General features: G+C 40.4%; 1 protein-coding gene across 1 annotated transcript in view; it reads right to left on the reverse strand.

The window, feature by feature from the left end:
- The window catches only part of ATP6V0A1 (ATPase, H+ transporting, lysosomal V0 subunit a1), a 28,323-nt gene extending 2,016 nt beyond the window's left edge, over nt 1-26,307 (reverse strand). The window contains exons 1-18 of the mRNA XM_009694814.1: nt 26,235-26,307; nt 25,806-25,903; nt 25,115-25,243; nt 20,174-20,277; nt 19,218-19,344; nt 17,797-17,879; nt 17,080-17,173; nt 15,601-15,813; nt 14,752-14,902; nt 14,390-14,529; nt 13,429-13,586; nt 12,873-12,963; nt 11,941-12,059; nt 11,405-11,621; nt 10,692-10,799; nt 7,297-7,404; nt 4,658-4,775; nt 4,027-4,198 (exon numbers count right to left, since the gene is read on the reverse strand). Coding sequence (XP_009693116.1) covers nt 4,027-4,198; nt 4,658-4,775; nt 7,297-7,404; nt 10,692-10,799; nt 11,405-11,621; nt 11,941-12,059; nt 12,873-12,963; nt 13,429-13,586; nt 14,390-14,529; nt 14,752-14,902; nt 15,601-15,813; nt 17,080-17,173; nt 17,797-17,879; nt 19,218-19,344; nt 20,174-20,277; nt 25,115-25,243; nt 25,806-25,903; nt 26,235-26,250 — 2,246 coding nt within the window. The 5' untranslated portion in view covers nt 26,251-26,307. The remainder of the gene's footprint in view (nt 1-4,026; nt 4,199-4,657; nt 4,776-7,296; nt 7,405-10,691; nt 10,800-11,404; nt 11,622-11,940; nt 12,060-12,872; nt 12,964-13,428; nt 13,587-14,389; nt 14,530-14,751; nt 14,903-15,600; nt 15,814-17,079; nt 17,174-17,796; nt 17,880-19,217; nt 19,345-20,173; nt 20,278-25,114; nt 25,244-25,805; nt 25,904-26,234) is intronic.
- Nucleotides 26,308-26,336: the final 29 nt, after the last annotated feature.

The raw sequence follows: 26,336 nt of genomic DNA on the forward strand, positions 1-26,336 counted from the left end.
AAGGCCAGCAGTTTTGTATGTGGCACCATGTGTCATTCTGTCCTGCGCTTATAGGAGACTGTCTTTTAGAGCAGTAGTTTGCTCTTACAGTTGCACTGAAGACAGGCTCTGGCTCATGACCTTTACAAAGAAAAATAAAATTCTGGCAAGCAGGTGGGGAGCTGGGCTTCACCACTCCCACTGCCGCTTGCTGGATCACAAGCGGGATGCAAGTCCAGCATGCCCACGCCTCTTGGAAAGCAGCAGTTCTCTTTGGGTGGCAGTGGGCCAGGAGCTCTGCCCAGGCAGAGGAGGGTCTGCCTGTCCATTCTCAGCTTACAGCCAAGAACAGCCGTCCACAGAGCGCCACATAATTGCTGCTTTTTATTTATTCCACACGGTTGTTTGAGGTTGACCACATTTGCTGTGTTTGAAATCTATTTTGGTGTCCCTGTGCAGTCCCACAGCACTCTCCAACTTTGCCATTCAGAACAAAACAGACATCGTATGAGCTCCTTGCCTTCAGCTGCCCCTAATGCGGTGCGGCTGAGAGCACTGCTTCGGATCCACTTCACTGTCTCCAAAGGGCTGAGCTCATTCTGGGAATGTTTATGGACCGGGGGAAACAGCTCAGGCAACCCATGATAAAGAAAAATCACATTTATGTCTGTCTCAAGCATGGCCATGATGAAGTGCACACACGTGCCAGGAAAGCTGTTGATGCTACATCTGAAGGAGAGAAGAGACTGAAACCTTTAGGAAGAGCAGATGAACACAATTCTCCGTGTTTGCGAAACCTATAGTCACGTGTGGCCAGGACCCATGCTCTCCACACTGATGGACATGGACTGAGGGTGGGACACTGGCTGAGAGACACTTGGGTAACCACAGCCAAGTCTGAACAACGTGGTTTGACTGCTCCAACCTTTGGAACTGAACCTCCTAAATCACGATGCTCATTTAACACCAACCTCCTACAGTGCAATACAAACGCCACTCTTCACTGCTCTGAATTAACCTGATTTGCTTTCTGTTATGCCTACTGCTACCCATTCTTTCTAGTTGTGGCCTGGTCTGGGGACATATGCTAGGGAGAATACCTTCCAGTTCCAAATCAGGCCTAAAACTGAGCCTAAAATACTGCTTTACACAGGAAAACCGCTCCACTGAAACTGTATTCCTGCAGCAACTCATGATGTTGGAACCCTAGTTTGAATCCAGTTAAAAACTTCTCCTTTTGGGCAAAGTCTATGCTTGCTAACATTAGAAGAGCTGACTAGCTTAAAAAAAGGGAAGCTACTTTCATCTAAATGTCAAATGTCAAACTACATTATTGAAAAGCAAATAGAAAGGTAAATATTTCAGAATAACGATGTTACAGTAAAACAACTTAACAGCACGATGCGGGGTACAACTCAGAGAGCTACCAAGCTCCAGCAGACCTCCGATACACACATCTGCAATCTTGGCAGCACTCAGAGTGCTTCCTCCACCCCAGAATGCCCCAGAAAAACCCAGCCTGCTGAAAGAATGCATACTTTCTGAAACAGCACAAAATAAATCTTCCTCATTTGAGACTGATAGGCAGAGCACATGGAACAATCTGTGCTTTTTTTTCCTACCAGTAAGACACAGGCTAAATTCCTCCTCTTTTCCAAGAAGGCTGAACCACCCACACCTTCAGAATTCTTGATAGGTGACTCTTCTCCCACAGCCAGAAAATTTGATCTGCTCCTCCCAGGACAGCTGTATTTGACTCCCCCTCCTTCCTTCTAAAAAGGGAACACCTACCATTGGAAACATCCTGATTTCGCGTTCAGAAGCAAAATGGAATGTTAACAGTATATTCTTTTGAAGAACTGCAGGTACCTTCCTCTCCGCTGTGATAACAAAAATCCAACAAACCTAAAATAATTTCAGTAGATTACTTACAGTCTGAAATATTGCCTTAAACTTGCTTCTCAGGCTCTAAGTTTGAACAGATTTTCTCTTAAAGAATGTATATTAAAGTTTTACAAGTTTGAAACATATGTTTAGGGAAAATATGACTACATGAAGAGCTTCAGTTCTGCAGATCCCCAGGAAGTGCCCTGAGCTGGTCTGCAGGGCAACAGTGATCCACGTGCTTATTGCTATTGCCCAGCTGGGTTTCTCTGTTTGCTTGCCATTTCAGTGACACTCATCTTCCCTTGACACATTTCCAGACAATTTTTTAATCACCCTTTAGAGATAGCCTAGCAATGTGAAAAGCCACCTCTTCGCTGAACTGCAGCCTCCAGTTCACACTTGTTCCAGGTGCTCTGAGAGTGGTACCCATAAGTGCAGTTTGTGCTTATTAACACAAGAAAAGGTATCTCCAGAAAAACATTCTTTCTTATCTTAGCCCATCCCTTTGGGTAAAAAAGAAAACACCGAGCCTGCCAAGAAGAAAAGCTGTTCAGAACTGTTCATCTGGTATCATTCAAAAATGTGCCATACAGCACTGCAGTCCAGAGAAGACAGACCTTGAAAATCCACTAATTCACAAGCAATTGCAGACCAAAACCACCACACAGGGAGTTAGAGTACTGCTTACTCTCTGCTGTTCTTGGACCACTAGCAGTAACACCACAGAGGGTTTGCAGAGCTCCTTCTTTCAAACTGATGCAATAGCATAGTACAGTGACAGCAGGATGAGGAAACACCAGCCAGTCAGCAAGAAGTTCTCAAGTGACTGGTATGAAGATTTCTAGGCTGGATGCCAGGAAAAACAGAAGCACCATCCAGCAGCCATTTTCAGCAGCAACCCGCCCACGGGCTCCCTCAGCACAAGATGGCTACACCTCTGAGTCCCTGGGTGAAGCTCAACTCATTTGAGCTACAAAGACTCAGGCACCTCAGGACACTCCAGCCTGCACCCCGCAGGCTGCCAACAGAGAGGGCAAAAGGACGGGGAAAAGTGCAAAAAGGCTGATTTTTATTTTTTTTTTTTAAAGGCATTGGCTTCCTTTTTCACTTACAAAACTACTCTTAAGAAGTGCTCACAACCTTTTCTTCCCATTTAAGCAAGACAGAATATTCCTTGTGAACTTCATGGGACTTCACTCTTCTCCTGACCTACCAGGAAAGAAGCTACCTTAAGAGATGGCAGCGACCTGAACTCTACAGAGGCACAGACGTACTCTCTTACACTTCAGGCTGAAGAGAACCTTAGGTGAGCAAAACCCATTCCCACACTGCTCCTTTGATCCCACCAGTGCGCTAACCAGAGAATCTGAAGTGGAACAATAAGCGCTCTTAAATATGGATTAGAGAAAGCTCTTTAATACTTTCCATACTTGGGTGCAGAGAAAGCAATGAGCACTCTAGTGAGTAATTCCTTCTTGTTTACTGGCTCTCTGCATACACAGGAGCTTAATAATCACAGGAAAGGGGCTACAAAAGCAACTGCCAATAAGCAAGACCAGCAAGAAATAGCTACCATTCCCCAAAGGGCAGAGAGGCAAAGCTGCCCTTGTTCAATGCAAGGTCTTACAAAGATGAGCACAAGCATGTGAAGGAAACCGCAGTCAGTAGCTACTGCACACAAAGGAAAACAAACATTGGAACCAGGCAAAAGACAGAACAAGAAAGTCCTACTGAAAGCCACAAACATGCTCATCCATCTAGCACAACCTTCCCAACCCACTGTTCACAAAGCTTTAGTCTCATTTATGTTTAAGTAGAGATCAGTTACTCCCCACAATTTCTAAGCAACAGTTATGCAGGAGAGAGTGGTGTATCACTAGAAACAAGATGGAAGTCTCTGACCCTTTTAAAGACTTTCTGCTGTCAGAGCACAGCTGCTGTAGGACATCTGGAAGTTTAGGTAGATTTGTGGTACTCCAGCACTTCTGAACATTGCTGATCTTGGCTCAATATTATCCACTACCCCAATTTTAAAGCCTTAGCTTTCTTGTGTAAGGATCAATACAATTTTCTAGAAGATGGCATTTCTGCATAGTCCAGGTGACATCACTTTTCTTGCTATGAAAAGCTTTGAAGTTTCTGCATGTCCCAGTAACTCACCAGTGCAAGCGAAGAGCATGGAGAAAAGCAGACAGCCCCTCCATGACAAGGAGAATTGCTACTGTCAGGGTAGCGAAAGCAGCAAATATGAAGAAGAGGCCAAAGCCTCCACCCAGACTCCTCACGCTGAGGCCAATGTGGATCACCATGGTCCAGAGCACCTCCGAGAGCTCTGCCAGGACAAAGGGGAGAAGAGGGTTCATTTCAGAGCATTCGGCAAGAATGGAGGGTCGTTACAGTTTACTTATAAAGCAAAAACTAAAGTCAAGCAAACTCCCCACTACAATGAAGTAGGAAATTTAAGAGGGACAACAGCTTTTGCAGCCAAGTATGTCACGACATTGCCTCCAACTGTTGCATACAGTGCAGGGCAGGGTCCTTGCTCAGCAGCTCCTTGTTTTGTTCAGTGCTTTCAACTCCATCCCTCCCTTTTAGCAGAGCGTTATACAAGTAGGCACTGGTGTTTAGACTTAATTACTCCCAGCTAATGCACAGACAGCTCTGTCCTTTTCCAGCACAGTGCTTGACAGCTGAGCCCGAGAGGCCACTTGAATTCCTGTCTTGCACCTACCACCTGCCTAGGGTGATCAGACACACGGATCCAAATCTCATTTCCATAAGGAATACTCACGTGCATGGGCTAAGCTGAGAGCCCAGAGCCTCAAGTAGGATGCAGTGTTTGAAATGCACCCCAGGCAATATTCGATGGTGTGGATAGCCTGGTACACCACAGTATCGCCAAAGTCAAACTGCAAAGAGAACACAAAAAATGAAGAGAGCTGCGAGCCTTGCAAGCAGCAAGGGCTGGCCGACCGGGGAAAGTGAGCACACTACTTGGTGCTATTACAAAGGGCATTGTGTTTGAAGTTAGACACTGATACTGTCTTCTCCTGGTTTAGCATGTCAGTTTTATAAATGACAAATGAGTTCTCTTGTCTTGCTAGGTTTTGTAGAATGATAGTTTACTGCCGTGGCTTGAATATTATTGTTTTCACATTCTAGTATATGGAAGTAAGATATTTCAAAATCAGCCATGGACTTTGCCAGGAAAAGACTGTTCAGCAACAAGATGGTATTCATATGAATTCAGTAAATTGTATGTACTATTACGAAAAAGGAGACAGCATTCCAGTCGATACTGCGTTATGTACCTTTGCTACAGGATCAACAAGAGCATTTTGCAAGATACGAACTTGCCCTTTTTGAAAGCAAAAATAACGCATAAAGCAATCTTGAAAAAGTCACATCTGTGCACCATTGATTCGCAAAGTCTCTGTGTCTTGGTAATTGTCTGAAACAATAAAAGAAGAACTTATAAGGAAGTCTGCCGTGCAGGACAGTTTCTTATTTTGCAGCTTGGCAAAGCATTCCCTACATTTTGGATTTAATCCATGCTTCAGAAACTGCTCATATTTAAGTTAAGTGAACATGATGTTTTAAATACATCAAGTGACTAATGCTCTAAGCATGCACAGAAAGCTATTTATATTCTTATTTCTCCCCTAGTACATCCAGAGCAATAAATATTTCAAACAATTAAGTTAAATTAGCTGTCAAAAGCCTAACTCTTTCTCCACAGAGTGTGAACTGCAAAGTTCTTTATTAAAGCCTGCCCCAGTGAACAGTACCACCTCTCAGCACACATGACAAGTCAGTGTGCAGTAAATGGAATGTGATAAATATTTAAACAATGACAATTTACAGCCATATGCAACTGCTGAAGAGTTACCACTATGCTAGGGAGTGGGAGAATCAACAGGATTGCTATGGCATGGTATTTGTAACTTTACACATTTTTCATAGGTTTAGTGATATATAGAATTAACAGGTACACCAGCACACTGTTTTCACACCCCCCTCAATTCTAGATGGACCTATGCATAATAGATCTCTAAGCAAAACCACTTTGAGCACAATTTACAACAGCATCACTGTTGTGAAGTGACTCTAATTTCATGGCATTTATATTTTTTGTAATAAAACTGGTCACCTGACAGTGCTGAAACCTACAATCAATCCTGCATGAGTATTCCAAAAAAAAAAAAAAAAAAAAAGGTTTCTTTAATACTCATACTTGTTACAAGTCTTTATGAATGAGCAGTTTCTCAGAACAGAGCTTCTCCTTTACAGAAAGATACTGGTTAGCTAAGTTGTTGAACTGTATGGAACTAGAATGGTTTTGCTGTATTTGCTGACTGGCAACAACCGGTATCATCCTTAAAATGGCAGACAGTTTGGGAAAAAATATCTTTAAACAGTTTGTTGCAGTCCAGAATTACCAAAGACACAACATAAGGCAAATGAGACTTCTTCAGAAGTTTAAAAGCAAAAACTTTTCTGTTTCAGACTTCCAGCTTAACAGCTTTCCAGGTAAACTAAGAAAGATCTGCAGACAGGGGATAAGACAAACAAGCTGTACAGATGAAGTAATTAAAGGTCTGTTAATGGGCATGTAAGTATGAAGAATTAAAAATGGCCTGTAACATGTAAATAGCCAGATCTTTTGGAAAACAAGATGTTATGACATAACATGTTTAATTCAGCATGTGTTTTACAACAATGGGAAATGGTCCAGATACACATGAACGCAAAGCTGGCTATAGTCTTACCACCTCATCCTCTGTAGGCTTGAAAACATAAGTTTACATTTAGTGTGATGCCTCAATCACAACATTAATAATGAACACATTCAATAATTCCCTCCTAAACATGACACAGTAAAGCAGTAACACATCATATGCACTACAGAGGCAAGATACGGCTGGAGAATTCTTAAGAGGCATCAGAATATTCCCAAACTATGTGAGATCAGCTCCTTTTTCTTCTCTACCAGAGGTAAGGCAAAGCAATTAATATTAGCCCCAACAGTCAAAATGAATATATAAACAAGATTTCACTGCTGCAGAAATACAGCCCCTGGATTTTCGCTGACACTGGAGAAGCAGGTAGCACAGTTGCACTGCACTTCAGCCAGAGTGTAAGTTGCAAATGCCATCTGGGAGTACTGTGCATCTCACTGTGTAGCCCCTAAGATGATGGTTCTTTGTACTGGGGACAGAGAGACCTGTTTCCCTTTATATGCAAATTATACTGCTTTTTCTGGAGTCCTGGGGATGACCAAGAGATAGTCTGTACAAAAACTGCTATGAAAACATTTCACTGAAAATGCTGCTATTTAAACAGCTTGGAAATCAGTAAATACAGTCAAAAAGCTAGCACATTCTTCTACCAAGCACATTGCCTCGAGAGCGAGGACAGTCAGGCGCTTACCTCTTCCCCCTCCTCGGAATGGGTAGATAACTGGTCATGTTGAATGATCTCAGCATCCTCCTCAGTTGGTCCATTGCCCACCCGGATTCCACCAAAGTTGTGCGTTCCCTAACACATGCAGAAAAAGAAAGAGCAAACTGTTGTTTGTGTTTTACTGCAAGAGCGCATGTTTCTTATGACTCCACGTGCAGCAGCAGCTCACAGGAGAAAACAAAATATTAAGGCCCAGGTTAAGCCAGCTGTACAATTCTATTTCCCAGCTTGGATGGGAAAGGTGCTGATTCCTCCTAGGGCTGGGAAAAAAAGTCTGTCTGAATGAACACTTGACACATTTCTACAAAGTCATTACAACCCTAAGTAAAATAAAAGGCATCCCTCTCAAGAGGACATTTGCTGGCACTGATGTGCAATAGGCCAACGTTTTGCCCAGCAGCTGTTGGACAAGCCCTGAAACACCACTGCTGTTGTAAATGAAAGCAGTCACATAATGGCAACTCAAAGCAGAACAGACTGACACAAATATACATACGCACACTTGCTGCTCGCCAGCCTCAGGCATACTAACACCACACATGGGAAATCAGACTTTCCCTTACTTGGAAATTCTACGTTGGGCAAGCAGTTCCTTTTTTAGACATTTGTTCTGACATTGAACATCTGACCCTCAGTCATAACTCCATTGCACTCCAAACAGAAAAGAATAATCCACAAACTCAGTTGAAACTTTGACAAAGTCAGGAGCCCTTCTCACTTGTTAACTCTGCAATGATTACAGTTGTCATCTGATTTATGGTGGGCTTCTTCCTCCATACGATCTTACTACCAAGAAAGGATGCACAAATCTGTTGATCGTCTGTCAGTGCCCTCAAGCAGAGCTTATATGCATCATAAATGTATATTTGACAATGACAGCCTAACATGCACATCACTGTCTTTGGACGTCTGTTCAGCAAGCAGCGCTGTGCAATGTACAGCAGGATTTCTACCTCCCTCCAGATGCTCCAAAGACAGAAAATGCTCATGACTGATCTGAGGGACTACAAATTAAGACCTGTGAGTCTGACTCACCTAGAGAGGAAAACTGGAACACCACAAATGGAAAGAAAAGCCCTGCATTCAGCTTTAGCACTGTACTGGGGTCATCTGTGACATGGAATGTGAATGGGCTAACTTGACACATTAAGACGTCAGTTTAGGGATGACTATGCAAATCAAGGAGGTTTAAGATCCCGTGACCTGTCTGCTTTCACAGTACATCACTCTGGCATACCAGAGGAATCGCTGCTCAATGTTCTTTTAACTGATTTGTTCTTAGAAGCCTACTTTTATTTTTATTAGGCTGAACTATAAATTTGCCAAAAATGCCAGATGTGAATTAAAGATTTTTGTTAGGTTTCTAAAACCAAATTAGGTAGACATCTATGCTCTGAAAACAGAAAAAACCATTAAGTAAGACGATGCTTTTATTAGGATTTTCAGCATCTTTGAAACATTACAAGTTACTGATGACTAGTATCGGTATTCTATTTAGGCGCTTCTAGCCTGTGTGAATTTGCATTTTTGCAGCTCTTCCCTCGCACTGGACTTGTATCCGTTCTCTGTAAACTATCCACTCTAAACATGGCTCCAAAAGCTCTAATCATTTACTTTATACTTCTAACCACACCTCATGCAAAGACCTTCCCTCACAGCTTCTTGTATTGAGATGCACTTAATATGCTGGATGGATTATGCACAAAAGATCCATTTTCATTTCTGACATTTCTGTGAGGCTACTTAAAATGTCATGACAGAAACACTGGCCAACAGCTAAAAGGTGCCTCAAAGTACCTTTGACATGTGGAGTACACAATGTGCTTCACATAGTTTGTGAGATTTATCCTTCCTAGTTAGACAGGCAGAATTCGCATCTGTTGCGATATTGAAATATGCAGTACTGGGGAAGTGACCAAGTTCTGGAAGCTGCTGCAATCTTCACTCTGCCAGACAGCTTTGCCAGTAAAGGGCTGTCTACAGGTTTAGACACAAATAACTGGAAACAACTGCTACCAAGAGGCTTATTTGTGCACAACCATTTTATAATAGTTTCAAGTCAAAGTGTCTCCATGAGCACAGGTGTCAAAAATCCAGTAATTACTGATATGAAGTTGTTGGGAGGCCATCACATAAACACGATGTTTGGGAACACATAATGCAAACAGAAATGCTTCACTGAGAAGAATCCTGATCTATCTTAAACAAATATGCAAGAAAAGGAAAAAAGGGGAACTTAACCTGGGGGGATGTGGTAGCAAGGTATTCTTGTGCTGCTCTGCAGGTTTTGATTTCAGGAGCACTCCTGCAAAGAAGTGTCTCTGCATTCTGTGCACACATAACTATTATCCTTCAGCCTGGTAGTTCTTCCAGAATGTATCATTTTTGCTGAACTTTGCTCTTTCCAAGAGAAAGTGTTTTTCACCCTAAAGGTGCAGTTGTCATTCAGTTATGAAATTCAGATACATTCCATGCTCTCTTGATAATTAGATAGAAAGCCAACTCCCATCTTTAAATCCATCAGGTGATTTTTAAATCCACTCACTGTTGCAGCCGCTGCTGCCTCTAGTGCCTGCTCGTTCGGGACTGTGCTGACTTGGGCCTCCACGGGTTGCCCTTCCTGATAGTGAATGGAAGAAAAGAAAGGGAGGAGGAAGAAAACAAAAAGAGAAAGGGAGACGAATGGAGGGGACATGGGAGGATGAAAGATGGTCAGAGAAGGGAGAGGGAGTGTCTTTAACTGAACTGATCTTTGACTCACTTAACATCCTAAAAGCTGTCTGCCATACATGCAGGGAGAATTTTCAAGTATCCTCAGTGCACGTGTGCCAGGTTCCTGCATTTTATACAAAGATACTTTACAGTACAGTTGGAAACCTAGAGAATACTCCAGAAGATCACCTCTCATATAATGACTGCATAAGTCTATTTTTTTTTTCCTTTTGTTATTTTTACCATCCAAACTGCCTCAGCAAAGATAGCTGATAAGTCTGCCAGCCAATTAAGCTTCTATCTCTGCTTTTACATTGTCAGCCTAGCAAAGGCACAGAAGTGCATCCAGCAACCAGTAAGACAGTGTTCCTAAACCAGCTAACAAAGCCCAAGTCAGATACATTGTTTTTATCATTACCAACATAAGGGGTTTTTAAAAGCAGGTTTGATGCTGGATCCAGATCTGAGAAGCAGGCAGGCAAATACTCTGTCTCCAGTAAAACCCACCTGCCTTTATGCCTAGGAATATGCAAAAACATTTTACAGGTCACAATGCAGCATGAACCTACATATCCAAGATCAAGATGGAGAACGTAGCTTTTCAACCATAATTAGTTTTCATACTGAAAATATAAGAGGTAGTCACCCACCAAGTGCTTTCTCCTTAAATACTGATGGCGAAGGACCAGGGGTTTAGCTACCAGCATCCATGGCACACACAGTAACGCCACCACCACAAGGAAACATTGGAGCCCTTGCTGTAAAAGAAACAAATCTCAGATGATTTAGCGGCAGTCCATGCTCAAACACACAAAACCTAGTAAGAGGCCTTATGCAACACTGAACAACTGAATTCCCAGAGTATGTGGATGCTTCACTATCTCTATTCCGGGAACAGCAAGATGTGCTGTACTTAAAGCCTGCTTGTGGCTGCCCGATCTGACTGTACGCAGCATGTAACACTGATACTGGTTTAGATAAGGGAAAAATCCAAAAGATTTTGCAGGGAATGAGAATTTGGCAAATGTCTGATAGTGCTGGGAGGAAATAGCGTTAGCGCCTTAGCTAAGCTTAGAGGCACCACAGCGCAGATGCAGAACAATATTCCTAATCACTTTGCACAATTAACCTGGATCCAAATGTTCTGGAGCCACAGCTGGTTTATGTTCAGACTGATATAAATTCCTGGTATAGGGATTATTCCTTCCTTCTTCAACATAGTGGCAGGCTTTGGAAACGATCCCACATTTCCTCTGTCATGGAGGAAAAATGTTTCACACTTGATTTCACCGTTATTACAAGGTCAATGAAAGACTCTAATATCATGAAGCATCTCTTATCTTATTCTAGCAAGAGGACGCACCTGCCCTTTATAAAGCATCTTATTACTGGTATCACTATAGGAGAACAGAAACATGTTGATAAAATGTATTAAAAGGCTTGGTGCATCCTTTGACGTGTGAGCATCATATGCCGTCCATTTGTAGAAAATGAGAATAACAAGGTATCCAAACAGTGACGACATGAAAATAATTTCTGGAATAAATCCAAGGTATATGTTCAGTGGCTTCTTAAAATAGCTACAGGAAAAAAAAAAAAAGAGCGTTTAGTATTACATTTCGTTAGTATTAGGCATATGTAGGGTAAAAACTTTTAATGAGAACGTGAAGAGCATCTTGGAAAGAAACTGCAGGGGCTCAGCATTTCAACAACAACGGGGACTTAAACACAGTAACTACTTGACATGTATAGTTCTATATACACAGACAGAAACAACTGTATTGCGCCTTTCAATCAGAAAGTTACAGTCTGATAGGCTCCTGCATCTTAAACTAACACACACGTTACACCCAAAGAAGTCTCCCCCTCACCATGAGAAAAACAGAGCAAAGCACTTACATATGGTTGAGAAGACTCAATGTGACACCAAAGAGCATGTGGATAATGCCAAGAATCACAGACATTTTCATCTTAAACGAATTTAGGAAGGCCAGCTTATTGCTGGCAATATTCCAAATCTGTGAAAAACAACACTGAGTCAGCCAAACACTAAGTAAAAGAAAAACAGAGGAGAATGAAAATGTTCACTTTAAGCTAAACAGTACTAACCATCCAGGAAATACTACGCTGTAAGAGCAGGTTTTTTTAAAGATGTGTTTGTCACACAGATAGCTTTTGGGGAAATGAGCAGACAACCTTTTCTGCTAGGACCAGTGTCTTACAGTAACTGATCCCATCACCAGAGCAGGAATCAAACCTTGCTTGTTTTTATGGTAGGCAAAAATTGCAGGAAAAAAGAGGGCTGTATCCTTGACAGAAAAAAAAATTGATTATCCATTTAAAAGAACAATTACACATAGTTCTGACTTCCTGCATTTCCTCTTTAATGTGGAACACATGCAAGCTTTGTATCAAATATTCTAAGCAATGTTATTGATTTAGGCAGATACAAAATGACAGGATTACTTGGAAACTTGCATTTCCAAGACTGACTGAAAAAAAGAGACAAACAACTTTTCCCCAAGGTAAAAAAGTAACTTCATAAAGTGATTTGCAACTCTAACCAGATTTGCTTAAAACGCTGCAGGTTAGAAACGGTGAGAAAGAAGCCTTCAATGGACCTAAGAACAAGTCTTTCTGTCCTGAATCTAGTGTCTCAATAGGAACTGAATTAATTTTATTGTTCAGGAGTATTTCCAACATTGATAAAGAGTTTGCTAAGGGAATGGCTGGGCTGTGGAAATCTTCCACAGTGAACTGGACAGGCATTTTTGTTTCTGTTGACACAGAGGATGTTCTTAAAAGACAGCAAAGGAAGGAAGAGCTCTTACTGGGTCAATGCCAAAGGGGTAGGGTCCACCGAACACCCCTGGAATAGCAGGGTTCAGCTGAAGCAGAGGAGTATTCTCTAGCAAGGCATCTCTGTTTGGGTGTAAGTAGATTATACAATCATTAACACAAGCAACACTGTCCTCTTTCTGTAAAAACTAACAACATTCTTCCCTTGTGAGAGTAAGGAGCATCTCAAATTGAGAAAATGTTAAGGCTCCTGCGTGGTCTTAGAGATTTTCCCAAATGAATAATAAACCTGTTTCTTGACCTGTTACTCAGTGCCACAATGAAGAGAGATGCAGAGGACAGGAATCCTGCTATGTCTATGAGGAAAAAGGTGCTAAACTGCATCTTTACAAGTTTTCTGGGAAAAAAAAAAAAAAAAAAAAAAGCTGGTTTGAAACTTGATAGATATCACATTTACACCTCTCTTCCAATTCTACTTGAGACTGAGTTCAGAAGTTTTCATTTTCCTGAGCTGGGAGGACAATGGGGAAAGATAAGTCACCTGCTTATCACTGTCATTCTTTATCTAGTTACCAACTGTTTACTCACGACCAATTGCCTTTTGAGAACATCGGCCGGACGCTCCATGATGAACCGAACATATTAAGGGACTTGGAGAAGCAGTCATTGTAGATGAGGCCTGTGTAAGTGGAGAACAGTCCCATCAGCAGAATGATGTATCGACCACTAAAAACCATGTTGAACATCTAGTATAAAAAAAAAAAAAACACAACACAAAAAGAAACAAAGAAAGTCCACTCAAAGGCAAAACAGTAAAATCAGTCAGTTGCTGGACAAACAATATTGGCCATATGGACTAAGAGCCCAAAGTCTCTATTTCCCCATGGCAGGGATTAAGGATGCAAGAAGTAGCACTGCAGAACAGAAGAGAATCTGAATACAGAGGATAAACAGGCAGTGTGACTGTCCACGGAGCATCTGGGATTAGCTGAAGAGGATCAGTTGCACTCCACACACTGATGCAAACCCCCAGCTGGCAGCGTTACTTTGGAACTAGGCAGCGCAGACCTTGTTCAGCTTTCGCCATGTTCTGTCAATGTATCTTAACTCTGGTTCACCTCCTGTCAACCTAAGCCCTGAGCAAGCAAAACCCACCTAGATCAGCAAATAGGAAGAATCTTGGAGACAGGATACACATGTACAGAAATTAGGAGTTTTGCAATGACTGAACCCCTTTATGATCTAACCAAGTTTTGAGTTATTTGTTTACAACAGCTTATCTACTATACTTGATAAACAATTTGCTTCAAACAACTGAAAGGAGTAATTTCCTATAAATATCCGAGAGGAAAGCCAAAGGAACTCACTAATATTGTGAAATTATGCTACTCAGTCTGTGGTCTACAAGCTTCCTAGTCTGTCTGTGTGCTTCACAAATTTCAGATTTAACAAGTAATAGGCATTGTCAACGCAAGGGGGAAGGAAGTCAGTAAACAAAGCTGCAACTCTTTGTTTTTAGTGCAAAGCTCAGCATGACCTGCCAGTTTACCTCATTGTCACTCTTCTGTGACAGAATACGACTTTCCCTAAGCACCATCCAGACAGCAATCAGAGTCATCAGGATTCCATGGCCAAAATCTCCAAACATCACAGCAAAAAGAAACGGGAAGGTAATGATCGTATATGGTGCTGTAAGAGAAAAGATGACACTCCTAGTGCACTGTATTTGCGTAAGCCTAGATTTACCACAGTACAATTTATGCAATTTAGCAATATAATTCCCAAGCTTCTCCTCTGCTTCTGAATGGTGTTAAGTACTCTAATAGAAATTTTCACACAGGACAATACAGAGAAACACCACGACTAAAAAATGGAGATAGATGCCTTGGACTTTTATAAATATGAATTTACCTGGATTTATTTCCCGATATGTTCCAATGCCATAAGCATCAACAATGTTTTGAAAGCCTGAAGTAAACTTGTTAGTTTTGTTGTATGTTGGTGGGGTCTGATTGGTTTGCATCCTGTTTAAAATAGATGGGACAGTGGATCCACTGTGCTCCTGTTTAAAAAAAAAAAAATTTAGAAAATCCACCTTCAGAGCACTGGAGGACAGAGTACAACACTACGTTCTCATTAGCATTTGGAAAACTACAGGCTTGCATTTTTGTAGTGTGCTTGCATGATGAGAAATATACTTGAGCAGCTGAGGAAGGCTGCCAAGTTTCCACTGCTTTCCGCTTTATACAGCAGGAAGAGAAGCACTTGTAGTAAGGGTGAGCATTGTCTGATTAAGACAGACAAGAAAACTCATGCAAGAGTTCGTTTATTTTTTTTAAAACAGCAAATGAAAGGATTTCAAGACACCCAACTCTATTATCTGAGCAGAGGGCGAGCTTGCTAACATCCTGGATAGCTCCTTTCAATAAGTTCCACTATATATCTAAACAGCAGGACTACAAAGCACAGCCAGATTAACCAAATATACCAAAGGAGTCAAACACAGGAAAACGCCTTACCATTACAGCATCTTCCTGAACTTAAAGCTTTACACAATGTATTTGTTACAAAGTTTATCTATAAGCCATGAATCCCGCATGTTAAATAAACTGTCCTCTCTGAGGGCTAATTCAAACAGCCCAAAGGGATGTTTTTCAGAGACTCACAAGTCAGAAAAATCAATTATTCCATGCTGTGTGTGCCGACAGTTGACAGTCTGCTTGAACAGCAGCAGACAGGAGCAGTACAGCAGTTACTCACAGTGCCTCGCCTGAGAGCAAACTGGATAGAATCAAGGTCAGCAACAGGACACCAGACTTCAGCAATCAAGCACTTCTGTGTCACGTCGATATTGCATAGATTCAGGGTATGGTAGATAGCCTTCATCTTGCGTACTTTGATGAACCAGACACGGATATTTTTAGCGGCTGCCTGCAAAACCCTTTGGCGATGATCCTCTGTTTGGTTCAGCACCTTTCATAGGGAAGTACGATAAAGATGAGGCAAAATCATTGACCAAAACTCAAAGCATACAAAAGTGCACAGTGAAATTGGGCTGACCAACAAGATAAGCCTTACCCACCAGAGGATGGATGGATGAGCCCTCTCCCCCATCCCATGCACAAGACTGCCACATGTCTGCAATATATGCTTTAGTCTCCATATTAATTAGTTCTGCTAAAAGGTTTTAAGGTTTCTTTCCAGGGATACTTTTTGACTACTTTCCTCCTCCAACTCCAAGGTCAGTGGGTATTTCAAACACTGAATTGTTCAGAGATCACAGAGAACATTTTTTCCTCCACCCAGGTTAAAAGAGCAGAGAAGAGTTCTACAAGTAAGGTGTACATTGCCTTAAGAAAACACACAAAGATTACAATGAAAGACTTTTTTTACTGAAGGGAAAAAGAGAAAGTGTTTCCTACTGAGGATATTTTCCAGCTGGAACATATCTAACCCAGGCCAAGTCATATTTCCAGACTGGAAAGTCTCAGACTCAAGGCAAAGCAAGGATACAGGGCACATGCAGCTTCGAATCCTACTAGTTAAATTGCTTCTGAGTTCTTGTCTTCTTTAAAATTGCTGAACAGCTGCACTACACACCTCCCAGCTTGAGACAGTTTCTGTATCAAATAAGCAGTCCAAACCAGTTTTCCTTTCAGTTCCTGAACCATTTCTTATTTTCTGTCTCAAATCCCTTAAATTTTTCTGCATTATAACATACTGCACAAGACATTGGTTGTAAAACAGAAGCTCTTCAGGACAGCACAACATGAAAACATGAAGACAAGCAGAAGAAAGAACAGCTAAGTTAAAGTTAGCATTTTTATCTCAACTTGGAAATAAGTCTAAATGTTTTCAAAGTTCCTGCAGATGAAACAGGCAACTATACAAGCATGCTTTCAGAGTTGGAAAACACGGTATCTCCTTACACATGCATGTTCCTCTCTGCTCCCTGGTATGCAGTTCTCTGTTGATGCTGTACTAACATGTATATAATTAAGTGCTCAGCCCTCCAGAAAGATCAAACCACCTCACCATCCTAAACTCTGACAAAGAAAACAAATGAGCAGACAGCCTCCAAACATCTTTCTTGCACTGCTGAGCTGCTGGTCTCAAGCTACCTGGAGCTGAAAACATGGTCATCTAATAGGGCCAAAAGTTCTCCCAGTTTAATAGGTTCCAAAGAAGTTTTTAACTATATTATTAAACAAAAAAGAGCATTGAACCCAGTTATTTTACCATCTGAAGATCATCAATTCTGGTATTGACACCAGAAGCCATTTCCTTCCGCTCTTGTGGTGTTTCTGGGCATGGGTAGAGGGAGGCACGGAACCTGAAAGACATGCAAGCCACCTTAGTAACAAAGATGGAAACAAGATAAATCAGTCAAGTAAATAGATGGCTGAGCCTGAACACAGAAATAAAGCAAGAAGCACCATAAGAGAAGTTTCTGATCAGCAAAGACTGCCAAGCAGAGTTTCAATCTTTAAATCAAGTAGGTACAGAAATTTGCTTTACACCAAAACAGAAGCTGAATGCTTAAGAAAATGGAAGTGGGAGAAAATCCTCTGTTCCCTATACTCTCAAAGTGGATTAGCCATCCCAGTTCAGGGTGCTGCTATCATGCCAATGCAGCTGCTGCTAGAAGTAGTCACTGTTGGTGTCCTCTATGAGCATATCACCTGCTCACATCCCACTAGGTCTGTCCAAGAGTTCAGCACTTGAACTCCCTTGTTTTTAGGCATTCTCTAGCAAAGCAGTTATCTGCTTTCAGCACTACAGGCTCGGGGAGTGGCTAGTTTGACTGTAAAATATACTTATGGTATGTTTTATTTGCTGTCAAAAGAGGTACTCCTACAGTCACTGTAAAATAAGGAGTTGAAAAATATCAATATTAAATCATGTCAATGTGTTTCAAATATTTGAGAGCACTGTCCAGCTGTAAGATTTTCATACCCTTCACATATCTTCTTGACTCTGTTCTTCAGCTGATCACCTTGGAAAAAGATGATAAACACAGACTTGTGCACATAATCCCCCTAGAACAGAAGAAAGAGTGCACTGTAATAGCTGAGCTATTTACAGAAATTAGCATTATAGCAAATTAGAACAGAGTTCTACTTTTCCTTCCTCTGAATCTGTACATACAGAGCTTGCATCTGCACAGTGAGCCAAGAATGTACCTTAACAACACTGAAACAGTCACAACAAAAGCAATTTTCTTAGCCTCAGTATAGAATACCCCTACTGTATTTGTGTTTACGGAAGCAAAATGTTCCAGATTATGTATTATCTGTCCTATGTAATACAATAAACAGGAAAACCTGGGAAGATCTCCAAAAGAACAGACACGCAATGAATATTTATCAGCACTAGCTGCAGTCAGCTCACCTATAGAATCAAGCAAAAAGCTAAAGAGTGAATGAAAATAAGATGAAGCAGAGTTTAACAACTTTGATTCTCCAGGGAAGTCAACGGCACATTCTTCGTACAGCTGTTTTCATGTTGGTAGCCAGTTCCCTTTTCCTGCATTTGTTGACAAGTTATTGTTCTACCTTACTTAGGAAATTTTAACGTAACGTTTCAAGAATAATTACATTAGGTGTAACCTCAATTTAAGGAAGTGTTGCACAATAAGAACAAAGTCTCTCCTAGTAGAGAGATAATTCAACAGGTCAACTACCAGCAGTCGATGTGACAAGAGAAGTCGGCCTTACATGAGAAACAAAGAGGCAATTACTGAGTTTCAACTCTTCTGTCTTTGTTTCAGTGCAGCCTACAAACAGTCTTTCTTTTTACTGGTTAAGAGCAAGAGTTCCCAAAGTTTGGGCACTGTCTGTTGATTTGAGCAGAGAGGACAGTGAATGTAAAAACAGGGCCAATCACAACATTTACTATTTCTATCTGTAATAAAGCCAACAATTCTCAGGTGGATGTTTAGATTATTGATTACTAAATTAAAAAACCCAAAAGATCACAGGACACAAGTTCAGAGTAAATGAGCTACAGATGTTATACACTGCGAATGTCCAAAAGAGCCTCTTTCAAGGAGGATTACAGCTTACTCAGAACTGCATACAGGAGTTGCAATTGTAGTTTGTGCCACAGAAGTGACTATGCCCTGCTGCAGTCTAAGCTTTGAGTTGTTTTTCCCCCTTTCAAAAGCATTCACCATCCATCCTGCTATTTTTGTTTTAATAAAATGGGAAAACAGTTGTCAGTAAAGCCTCAGAGGCTGCAAGTAGGTACTGTGAAGGGACACAACACAAACATTTGCCTGCATGGAGCTCATTGAGGGACAGAGGCTCAGATCTATAGATCTTAGATCCTTTTACACATCTGATACTTTTTCTGCTGTAAACAATAGTTCCTTTTACCGTTACAGGATCCTCCAGGGGGTTTTCAATTTCTGCTTGACGCAGGAATACGTTCCCTCGGCACACTCGCCATAGCATGCGCTCAAACATAGGGATTCGCTCACGGTTGATCACACCAGCCACAAACCTGTAAAGGGGACAGCATAAATGTAAGTTCTGCACCTAAAAGAATACATAGCTTAACACTCAAAACACTGATTGCAACTGGAGTTTAGCATCAGATTGAAAGCTACAAAAATCTTGTTTTAAAATTAATTCTTTAAGCAAAATGGAAGGTCCTCTAAATACACAGAGGTAAAAACATAACAAAAACAACTGCACTATAGCACCAGCTATGCCTTTTAACAGAATGAAATTGTCTATTTAAAAAAAAAATACTGGTTAAAGGAGAAACAAATGCATTTAGACATACAGCTTCTAGGCCTGTTAGTCTTCATTTCAATAGGTTCCTGGTACATTACATGGCAAGGATTATAGCAGTCATGGCTACCATTGGCTCTGTTCTAGGCATGTGCTTCAGAAAACCTCACTGGTTCAAACCTCTACATCCAGAGAAAGAATTACACACATACAAAGACAGCCTGGAAGTGGCTAATAAAGAGGATATAAAACAATACAGTTTTCTCAGAGTATTATGTGCCCACAGTAGTTATTAGTTTCAACAAAGCTGTGAAAGCTTATAATATCTGAAAAAGCAACCAGAACAGATTTGCAACGAACAATCTAGTATAATTTTTTGTGCAGAGAGAAATGTGTGAAGCACAAATATGAACTAGGAAGTTAACATACATAGGATAAGAAGAGAGACCAACAGCAATTTTTACATCAGCCTTCATCTGCTTGATGTCCCAGTCTGGAAAGTTCCACAACTGCACTCAAACGGTTGTGGATTCCACAGACTGAACGTAAGCCAGCAATCCTAAAGCCAGATAAAAGAAAGCACAAATTGCCATTACCCAAGTCGTAGCGGGGCACCTCTTCCCATCTCGCTTGGTTCCAGGAGTGAAGAGGATTCCTCCAACAGGTCTGGATCCGCCATCTGCTGATGATGCAATTCAGCCTGAATTCACAAATCAATTAATATCTAATGAAACTAGTTAGTGGCATGCAGGGAACGAGGAACCAGGAGATAGCTTGGGGAGACAAAAAAAAAAGAAAAAAATAAAGGATAAAAGAACGAACATAAGACAGCAGAAAGAGGAACTACATGACAGAAAAGACAGCAAGAATCACACAAGGAGAAAAACAAGAGGAAAAGTGAAATGGTTCAGCAAAGTTTCCATACAAGAAAGGTCTGAAGATTGCTGCAACAGAGCAAATGGGCTGTGGGATATAAGTCTGAAGAAAGGCAGAATTCAAAAAAATTTATCAAGATTTAAATACAAGTGATGTTCCCAAGAACGATTTTATAATGGCACAAAACAGTGACACGCTTTACTCTTATCTCTCCCTAGATCTTAAATGGAGAAAAACGTGAAGGTAGATGCTGATTCCCTCTTGCACTACTTGTGCTTTTTCTGTATATTAATAAAGATGCAAAAGGCATTTCTAAGATGTGCCTGGGAAATCGTACTTTCACGTAAAGTAGCCTGGGAGTCTTGCTCTACACAACAGGAAGAATGATGCTCAGGTAAGTCTTCCACAGACAGTTTAACTGACCTTAGGGCAGCTTACAGCTTCACAAGGTTGGAATGCTACGACCAGTTATGCAAGACCAGTATATTCTATACATGTCAGCCTTCTGCCGTACTCCAAAGCAAAGGCAATACCTCATTCATTTTGGAATTATGTGACAATAGTTTGATTGATTCCATATTACTTGCCACATTAGTGCAGATACAGGGTCAGCATCAGTAACAAAACCTGGAAGTACTGGATGGTAATTTTCTTTACTGGCTTTACAAAGTTCTCCTTTCTGGAAAAACACACAATACTTCTAGCTTGAAAACATGCTTACTGATTAAATCTTTTCATTCTTCAAGATATTTATCCTTATTCACTATATGTGTTATTGCCAGACACATAAGATGCATTGCTTAGGACAGTCTGACAATGTTGTTTGTTTTTTGACTAGCCAGGCATTAAAATAGGACGCAGTGTTATACTGTACTTCATTGCAACTAATTTGCAGGCTAAAATTCTTGGGAATATAGCTTGTAAGAGTCAGCAATTCAAGTCAGGAAGGATGCTCAAATCACATCCTCTTGTGCACCATCATCATACTTCATTCAACCCTCCATCATAGTTATTTCTACCTCTGCAGCTTATATAATGAAATGACGGAAACTGCAGTTCCTTAGCATAAACAGAGGGCCAAATTCTACCCTCTGTGGTATACAGGAGGTCTTCCGCACAGACCTATCAAGGGAATTTGCTAAAACACGCTTGAAGGTAGAGTTTGACCCTAGAACACGTAAAATGCATGCACACATACAGCACAGCCTTGCAAAAGTGTATAGTAAGTTTCATGACTCGGACATAGTTTCTTTATTTGTGCAATAGTTGTCTTGTAATTTTAGTGAAAAACTGTACATTTTAGTTGTATGTCAAATAAAAGTATTTACCATATGCAAGAAAAGTTTTTGCAAGGCTGACATCAAATGCAGCTCAATTGCTTGTACACACACTTGCTTTAATTTACAGATAACACAAAAGTAAAGCAGCCCTTAATTTAGTTTGGAAAGCCAATAGGAAGAATTTCTGATCCTTTCAACTTTAAGGCAACTTGTTACAACACCAAAAAGTGAATGAAAATTTTGCTTCATAGAGAACACAACCAAAATAAGAAAGTTTGGTGCCCCAAAACAAAACACACAGACCAAACATACCAGTGATTATTTGATATCTAGATTTCAAGATGTTAAAAAACAGTAAATCACAATTTTAAGAGGCTTGTATTGTACTTATCAGTAATTGCAACACTCTCCGTGATAATTTTTGTGAGCTGCACCACATTTTAGCATAGGAAACATAAAAAAAGGATAGCACAAGTGAAAACTTTGGATCTGCCTCCCTTGAGAGAGTAATTCTTACAGCTGTTTAATATTACCTCTGACCCTTTTGGGCTATGCATCCTTTATTCAGGACACTGTATAAAACAATGACCAGTCCTGCTTAGAGGGGTTGAAATTACAAAACAAAGCATCTTAGAATAACTTTGGATTAGACCAGTTTTACTAAAAAAGAGCTTTCTTACACAAGGATTATTTGTGTAACAAAACCCTATGTTTTTTAAATTAATCTCCTAACTACTTTGATTTGATGATCACACCCTTTCTAGAAAGAAAATGGCATAGCAACATCAGCTCTGGTTCCAGGAGGATAACTAAAGCAGTGTTATAAGATTTAACAGAAATAAAAAATTGAGAGACTATGTGGAAGTGAAAGAGCTATCCAGCTACAATGCAGAAAAACAAGACTCTAGGAAATTGACCTTGAGTAAGAGTTTTCACCAGCAGTGAGTGAAGTATCATAGTTATTGTGAAGTATTTTTTACTACATCAGATCGTCCAGGATTGGAAAAACCCAAGCATTTGCACATCAGTAATTAGAATGCGAATCTTTCATTATTAAGCATTTTTAAATTGTTTATTGATCACCCAGATCAGCACCTTTAATCTCAAGGCCTGGAAAAAAGGTTCATTTTCCCTATTCTTGATTATAGTTCTGCTCTGTCATAGCTCTGGATGGCTATACACAATGCCATACAATTCAAGCCTCTTCCAGTTCACGAACAGAACAAATACCAATTTTCACAAGAACTAAGAGGGATTCATTTCACCACCTAACTTATTAACCCAGAGCCCAGACAGAAATGACAGATGCAAAACAAACAGAAAAAAGCAGATGGGGAGAAGAGTTAGAGGAAAGAGAGACAGGGGACTGCATGCCATTAACCATTACTTTTCCAGTCTTCTTTTACGCTCACACTCTAGGCAAAACTTTCAAAGAAATCTCTCCAGCTCATACTGTTCTTCGTAAGCAAAGACAAGAAGACTGAGAAAAGGAGCATAATCATCAACACGGTATGTTGAAACAAGAAATGGCTACTTTGACTAGAATGGTCATATGAAGAACAAGTGAAAAAATTTTCTCATCCTCCCTCCCCCAGTGCACAAACTCTGGAGAGCAGAGCAAACGCCAAGTATAAAGTAAGCCATTTCTTGTGCAACTTATTACTATGAATATCACAATCTTAATTACAAGTTATTGAAGTCTTCAAGTGTTGAAGGTACTGTGCAAACGACAGCAGGAAGAAATGAAGCATTCAGCACTTTGGGATAATAAGTAGATTGCACAAGGCTCAAAAGTCCTGGACTATTCAGGATCTCTCACGCCCAGCTGTTTGCCATTTACCATGTGGACTGAAACAGTTTTAAATTTTCAACTCTTATGTTTTACTGAACTTCACACATGAACTGTTCAGTTTGCTTTTATATATAGCAGTACATTTTATTTGTTGTATTTTGTTTTATTATTACAGAAAACAATAATCGAACAGGAGCAGGAACATATCTAAACTTTCTGAGGCCAGTTCATTTCAGTCTGATATGAGTTCCCTTTTATGGGTGACCTGACAGACTGTTCAGGAAATTGATTTTGATCTTTAAATTTAGTATGTCCATAATGTACTTGAAGAAAAGCAGTAGGCAGCTCTCACCAAAGAAGACAGTAATTAATAAAAAGGCACACAGCACTAGCTGTACTTGGTTTTACTCAATACTCAGTCAGAACAGGCAGGTGGTGGCACCTTAACGCAGCTAAGTAACAGATTATCAGGTTAATGCTGTTTGTCCAAGGAGACACTTGTAAGTGAACATTCAACACTCGAAGACAAGGGGGGGTTTTTTTGCACTGAAATCAACCCCATGACCAATCAACCGATCACACTAGCAGCAGTATCTATGTCAGCAGTGACTAAGACTTGTGTTGGCAAGGGAGCAACCTTAATGCCTGAACAGGGAATATCCTGTGCCAAAAACACAAAAAACAAACCGTTAGATAAACGGTCTGAAGTTCGCAGCCCAGCTCTACTTGATCACAGCCTTTGCAAATACCAGAAGCCATATCACTTAAGAACTCTTTAATCCTCGGATTAGAGGAAACAGGACATGTACTCAGCAAAAACATGTCCTTACTGTTCTAACACACATACAGGAACAGTTTGAGAAAACTCCCCAGATTTTGAGATACTTAAGCTTTACAACAAACTATTATGTCTTCTCCCATGCAGGCTTTATGTCTGTATCATGAATGACATCAGAGAAGCTCTTCTCAGGTCCAGTGAAAGAACTGCCAGTTTCTGGCCTAGCTGGTATTTGACAAAATGTTGAAGATTTTAAATGGCAGTTTTGCTCCAGAATCTACCTCTAAAAACTTTAGCGTTTGATCAAAGGTTCAAATAAATAAATAAATAACCTATTACTTCAGTGGACTTTGTATTATGGCACTCATGAGTAATCTCCATATAACATTTCAAAGGCTGAAGAGAAATTAAGCTTGATTGTAATCCCTCTGCGTAAGTGAGGCATGACTGTTTATCTGCATATGTACTAAAGAAACTCTTACTCACTGAAGAAAGTGCTCACCGTAGTGCCAAATTTTTTGTCTGTTGAAGTGATTTAAAAACTACTAGCATCTTAATTATTTTACACAATTTTCAGACAAACCATTGCTTAACTAAAACAAACCCAAAACAATATCATAAGCAGTAAATCATGGGTAGCTATGAGTACTGCATGAAATATGGAAAATAATTTGAGAAGCTTTCTTAAACAAAGCACAAAAAAGACCCTGCTGTCCAAAACAGCAACTAAAAATATATTTGAGAATAAAAATGGTAATTTGTGGGAGAAAAACCAGCTCTCCAAGTGTTAACCCGCCCTCGGTATTCTGACCTCATCAAAAAATTGCTGAGTTTTACGCAGTATAAATTTTAATTCTGTCAGCTCCAAGAAGTTTCTCTTCAGAGCTTCCTGGTTTGTGTTGATTTCTTTAAGCTCATTTTCAATTTTCTCAAAGTTTGCCTGCAAGATGTGAAAAGAAGAAGGAAAAAGGATTTAAAGTAATTCCATAAATAAGTGAGTTAAGTCTATTAAAACAAGAAAGTAGGCAAGATACTTAAATCCACACACAATTTGCATGCAATTATAGATGTGTCTCCAGTCTGCTACGGCACATAGATGCAGATTTGTGACATTCTCTTCAGGCAACTTGAAAGTTTTCATACTCAGCCATCTTTTATAGACTGGATTTATACAGTGGTCTTCAAATCATTAAAAACCCTCATAAACACAGACCCACCATAAACCATGCAGTTCCAACAGTTTTTGACTCATTCAAAGAGATCAAACTTCTTTTAACTACTTTCACTTCTAACTGTATTTGGGTAAGAGCACAAGCAAAACAATGCTCGTGAAGCAAAATCAAAGTGATGTGAGCTAGTAGAGTTAGCATTTCAAGTGACAGCTGGCAACTATAGTTAATGCACCTTTGCCACTAAATTCAATGGGTATCTACCAATGGAGCTAATTTCCCCTGTTTCCATCTATAGTCAAATACTACTTGAGTCTTGACACACAACATTACCTCCAAGTCAATCATGTCACGTGGAAAAGGCACCTCCGGGTTTTCACCAGTGTCCATGATAGGAATATTTGCTTTTTTAATCTCCTTCTCAACAAACCCTGGAGAGACAGGATTGTTAATGTTAACTAAAAAGGTACTTCAATGTCAAACTGTCACCGTAATCTCCACCTAGCCGAATTAGCCGCTGTGAATTCTTTCACCTCCTATTCCAAGATTGTCTTATCTGGTTAAAGTTACCTTTTAAGCAGGAAACAAATTGCTGGAAGCAGTCTGACTGGCTGATACACAGAAGAAAGGCAGCCTTCACTTCCCTGGTCAGCACTTTGTTTTCTAATACTGCCTTGCAGGTTTAGCCTGCATTGATTTTTTTTTTTTCTTCTGTAAAAGCTACAGAGTTAGAGCTGTATCAAAACCCTGAGAGAAACATACTTAGCTTTCGGTCCATTTCTTCACACCTCCTGACTTCATTAACGAATTTACGCTGGAACACGTTCACGTCCGGGTTCAACTGCAGAGAGAGACACGGTTCCT

The sequence above is a fragment of the Cariama cristata genome, unplaced genomic scaffold (genome assembly GCF_000690535.1).
Source record: "Cariama cristata isolate BGI_N322 unplaced genomic scaffold, ASM69053v1 scaffold30052, whole genome shotgun sequence".
NCBI lineage: Eukaryota > Metazoa > Chordata > Aves > Cariamiformes > Cariamidae > Cariama > Cariama cristata.